The sequence below is a fragment of the Belonocnema kinseyi genome, chromosome 2 (genome assembly GCF_010883055.1).
Source record: "Belonocnema kinseyi isolate 2016_QV_RU_SX_M_011 chromosome 2, B_treatae_v1, whole genome shotgun sequence".
Classification (NCBI taxonomy): domain Eukaryota; kingdom Metazoa; phylum Arthropoda; class Insecta; order Hymenoptera; family Cynipidae; genus Belonocnema; species Belonocnema kinseyi.
In genome coordinates, this window is record NC_046658.1 from 126,233,996 (window position 1) to 126,239,612 (window position 5,617).

At 28.1% G+C, this 5,617-nt stretch overlaps 1 protein-coding gene across 1 annotated transcript in view; it reads right to left on the bottom strand.

The window, feature by feature from the left end:
* The window catches only part of LOC117182980, a 2,560-nt gene extending 1,559 nt beyond the window's left edge, over positions 1–1,001 (bottom strand). Inside the window, exon 1 of the mRNA XM_033376105.1 lies at positions 873–1,001. Coding sequence (XP_033231996.1) covers positions 873–1,001 — 129 coding nt within the window. The remainder of the gene's footprint in view (positions 1–872) is intronic.
* Positions 1,002–5,617: the final 4,616 nt, after the last annotated feature.

The following is a 5,617-nucleotide window of genomic DNA, read 5'->3' on the forward strand; positions in this document are numbered from 1 at the left end:
ATTGCATAGCGTTTTCTCACTATTTCCTTCGAACACCATAGTTTTTGTTTTATTTGCGTTAATTTTTAAGCCCATGCTCTTCATGCTTGCATTTAGTTTATGAAGAAGAAAAAACAACAACGAAAAACGATCTGATGCAATTATTTATTTTTATTTATTTAACGACTAATTAGGTTCAGTTATTTGCGATATAAATTGTGCAGGAGCCTTTTTCTATTTATTTTCAAAAATCGTTCTGTCGTTTTATCAAAACCGTAGTCACGCTATCTTAGGTAGTCACATAGATTCAAGCGATCTTGTGTCTCCTTCACATAGTCACTTAATCCCAATAGATTCCATTTCCGGATTACGTAAGTCATCTAAAATTATTTGGTAGATCCATCCAAAAAGTGGTTCTGACTCAATAAAATATTTTCTAAAATCAACAAAACGATTCAACCAAAAACTTCGAAGCAAACGAATTTGGTTAACTAAACTAAGGTGTTGTTCATTTTACCAAAATATTTTTTGAAATCGACCAAACATGATGAACAAACCAATTTTGTTGAATAGAGAAAATTTTTTCTGGGTCTATTGAAACTATTTTCAATTTTTTAAATGAGTCCGTGGTCTGAAAGGAGATAAAATTTTGAAAGCTTGCAAAGATGAATCTCAGAGAAGGTTTAGGCCACTTTCCCACAGTTAATAAAGCTATTAACTTTATCTGAGTTCTGAAACTTATCCGGGTAGGTAAACCTGATGAATATAATTCAAATTGTCGAGTTATCTGTCAAACATCTGCGAGCAGTGCGAACTATGGGGTTTTAGGTCGACAGGTCTTTCGTTCCCGGGTCCTGGTCCCCATGGTCGCGTGGCGTTTTAACCAAACCTACCTGCTTACCTATGGTCCATATTCTCTGAGGATCCTGCTCTGCTAACAGCCAAATGCTATCTGATGAGCTGTCCCTACCAATAAGCCTGCTCCTGTTGAGCTCATCGAGTCGAGAGCGAGGGGAAACCATGCTGAAGTCGGGAAAGGTATTTGGACCCCTCAGCAACCCAAAACACCCTCTTCAAGGTACATGTTGTTCTTTACAAAATATATAAACAGGGACTTTGGGGAAAAAGAGACTGGCAAAAATTTTCTTGCTTATCTGCTTTTGATCAGAGAAGCTTTGCTGAATCTTTAATCTCGAAAACAACTTTTCTCAAAGGGAAAATTTATAATGTGGTGCTTATTCCAAAATTCTAATCTTAGAATCTTGGGTATTATGTGGCAATATTTCGAATAGGGCGTTGCGTAAAATAATTTGAGATAATAAAAGATCCCTAGGTGATAATTTTTTCATTTTTATATAAAGCCGGGAAAACCGAGAATTGCCCTGGAAATTTGAGTAGTTTATTTTTGCAATAAATATGGTCTGTTTCCTCGGAAAAAGGTTGATTGCAATTGTATTCCGTGCTACTAACCATAATCATGAAATCATCGAAGACCATTTTATATTTGAGAGTTTAAAGTTAATTTTTCGTTGAATAATGAATATTCAATTTCTACCACTTATTATATTTAATTAAATCTTGTGTTAGTAATTGCATAGGTAACCTAAATGTTAACATAATTAATTACTAATGATTCGAATAATAAATTTATAATTAAGGGGTGCTCTGGATATTTCGCAAATAAATTTAAAAATCGTTTTTCGAGAAAAACTGATATCTACTAAACATTTGATCGATGAAATGGGCCATTTTCTTGCGGAATGTCATAATTTAAATTCCTAAATAACTAATTAGATCAGTCAATTGTTTCCTTGCGCAAAATTTGCACTGCCAGTTTATTAAATCGCCTACATTAAACTGTTTTTTCTACTCCCGCGCCCCTCTTAAAAATTTGTTTTGCCGTATTTTCAAGAAATAAAGAGAATAAAAATAATTTTGGTTGAAAGTTAATTCTTTTTAATTGTAAAGTCTCCTATTTTTTTTTGGTTCTGAATAAATCTCTTTCGGTCGAAAATTCAACTAGCTTCTTGAACATTCGTCATTTTTTACGGAAAATTGGTCCTTCTGGAATTAAAATTCATTTTTCGACAGAAAGGTCGTCCTTTTGTTTAAAAACGAATTTTTTTAATTAAAAAGTCTACTATTATATTTTTAAATTGGAATCCTTCAATTATGGTTCCAATTACTAGAATTTTATTGAAAATATAATTATTTTGTTGAAAATTCAAATATTTTGTGAAAAATTAATCTTTTTTGGTCGAAAATTCTATTCTTTTCTTAAACATTCGTATTTTTTATAGAAAATTGGCACTGACTAATAATACGGATTTTTTTTTAAATGATGGGTTAAGTATAGCGCTAGGGCTAGTATTATGGAATTTTCCGTAAAGCTTACCCTGCATCTGCTGGAACAGGAGTAATTCTTACGGAAAGTTCTTGTAATGGTAAACAGTTCGTAAGAACATCTTTTGGCAAACAAGTCATTTTTTGTTGTTCAAAATTCATCTCTAATGGTGGAATGTTAATTAATTTTAATTGAATAGTCTCCTATTATATTCATGGTTAATAATGAATCTCGTTTGGTTAAAAATTCTACTGCTTGGTCGAAAATTTAATTATTTGTTCAAAATTCTACTATTTTCTTAAAAAACATATTTTTTTTTATGAAGAATGCCTTCATTTTATTTGAAATTTGTACAACTTCTTTTTAGTTTTTTGTTTGTTTGAAAATTTGCCTGAAGATTCATCGCATGTTGAAAATTTCACTGTTTAGTTGAAAATTTAATTGTTGATATCTTAACCGAACAGATTTTAAATTTAAAGAAAACACAGTTAAAGACAACCGAAAAAGAGAAATTTTCTACAAAAAATATTTGAATCCTCAGCCCAAAAGACGAATTTTCAATAAAAAGTTAACTTTTTAACCAAAGAAGATAATTTGTAGCAAAATTGTTTAACTTTCAACCAAGTAGATGAATTTTCAACCAAAAAGATTAATTTTCGATCGAAAAAGACGAGTTTTCCACGACATATATGAATTTTCTACCAAAAAGTTCAATATTCAACTAAAAAAGAAAAGTTTTCAAGTAAAAATGGTCTAGTTACATTTTCAATTTAAAAGTAAATTTACATAAACAAAAAAAAATTTCTTACAAAGTTGTTTAATCAAGTAGTTGAACTTTCAACGAAGAAAATTAATTCTCTACCAAAGAAGACGAATTCTTTACAAAATATATGGTTTTTCTACCAAATATTTGAATTTTTCACTAAAAAGGTAAATTTATAAGCAAGAATATTTATTTTCTACCAAGGAACGTAATTTTAACAAAAGACATGATTTTTCGTTTAAGAAGGATAAACTTTCAACCAAAATAATGAATTTTCTATGAACTGGCTTAATGATATAATAATAATAATAATAATAATAATAACAATAATACAATTATTCAACAAAATAGTTAAATCCTCTGCCAAAAAGATGATTTTCAAAAAACAGTTGACTTTTTAACCAAAGAGAATACTTCTTAACAAAATTCTTTAATTTTAAATAAACTTGATTGATGTTCAACCAAATAGGTGCATTTGGAACAAAAAAGACAATTTTTAATTAAAAATAACTCATACATATATTTTCAATTAAAAAAAAGTTTTCTAACAAAAAAAAAATATTTTAAGAGAGTTCCTCAATTAACTAGTTGAACTTTTAACTAAAAAGAATTTTTTTACGAAAGAAGGTAAAGTTTTACAAAATATATAAATTTTCTAGCAAATACTTGAATTTTCAACATAATAGTTAAGTTTTTGAATAAAAAGGTGAATTTTTAAACAAGAATCTTAATTGTCTACAAAAAATCGAACTTTAAACAAAATACATGCATTTTAGATTAAGAAAGGACAAATTTTTAACCAACGAAATTAATTTTCTACCAAAATAGTTGAATTTTTAACCAAAAATACGAATTTTCTATAAAATACATGAATTTGCAACAGAAGAAAAAAACAAATTTTGAATAAAATTGAATAGTTGAATTTTCATTTAATTAAATTAATTTTCACAACAAAAAAACAATTTCTCAGTAAAACATTTGAAAAATATTTTAATTATTTATGTAAATTACTACAAGTTATATGGATTACAGGTTGAATATTTGGATTACTAAAATTACTTTGAATTACCCTAATTACAATTGGATTACTCTGTTTACACTGGATCACTGGGATTACACCGATTACCAGCATATATAATCGAATGGTCCAGCCTCTCTCCCTCTCGCCTGATTATGAAAGGAAGCATCGCTGAGCAGGTAACAGAAAGTTTATTATAATTTTTTTTTTCACTCTGAAACTGGTTTTTAAAACACGTATGGTTATGACATTTTTGTTATCAAAATGCACTTCTTAGTCTTAATATTGGATTCACGAAAAAGTGTTGGTATTATAACCCCTTAACCGCCAAGCCTAAAATCCGTTGAATAAAAATTCTGAAAAAATTTAGGAATAATGTATGATTATTTTTTGATCGATTTTTGTAATTATATTTTTCAATGTATAGAATTCTTGAAAATAAAACTAAGAATCGAAAGACCTATTTTGGACAACCACCATAAAAATTGCCTGTTATAATTTGAAAAAAGATCCTCTTCAAAAATAAAAAATAAATAGAAAATTTTCTAAGAAGGTAACAAATTTTTTGTATAATAATAAAAAAGAGAAAGAAACATGAGAAGGCAATCAACCAAATCCTCTTTTTTTCTTTCTTTCGTCTTTTTTGTTTTTATTATTATCAATTGACAATAAACAAATTTTTGTAAATAATATTCAACAACGTTTCAGTACTCATGCTCATAGCTAGTAGGAACAGTAATGAATAGACATAGACGATGCACTCTCTTTGATATCTGAGAATCAAGCCTTGATTGATTGACTTTATTTCCCCTTTTTTATTTTTGTCAACAATTTTTGTTTTCCTTTTTATTGGAAATTTTAATTCAATTTTTTTAATTGTTAAAGATGATCTTTTTTCAAATGACAATAGGAACATTTTATGGTGGTTGTCAACATTTGGTCGTTATATTCTTGGTTTTATATTCAGGAATTCTATACATTAACTTGACTATTGGACGTTAAATAGGATTTAAAATTTTATTTTAATCTAATTTATATTTCTTAAATTTTAATCATATTTTTCCAAATTTTCTTGATTTTTTATTAAGTATACGACAGTTTAGAACCACTAAATGAGTTGCGAAATAGTCCACTTTTATCTAATCCACTTTGAAATATTCGAAGTTGCTAAGCGGCAACAGTCGCCGTTAAAGGGTCAAGTTTAATTTTTTTAAATCTTGTATTAAACGATACGCTATCACTATACAAAAAATCGAGGAAAAGATATGAAGATTTTCACAATATTATTTATTTGGCTTGAAAAATGTTTGTTTTCAAAGTCACTGTCAAACACAAAGCAGAAAATCAGCATATCCTTGCATAAATCGAGGTTCTGACGCCGTACGCTAATGACGCTTTGAGCGTTCTTATATTAAATTTAATTAAATAGGAAAAAAAATGAAAAAACTGGCCATTTTATGGATGATGATAAATATTTATTAAATAAAAATTAGTCAAAGTTTCTAATTTGATG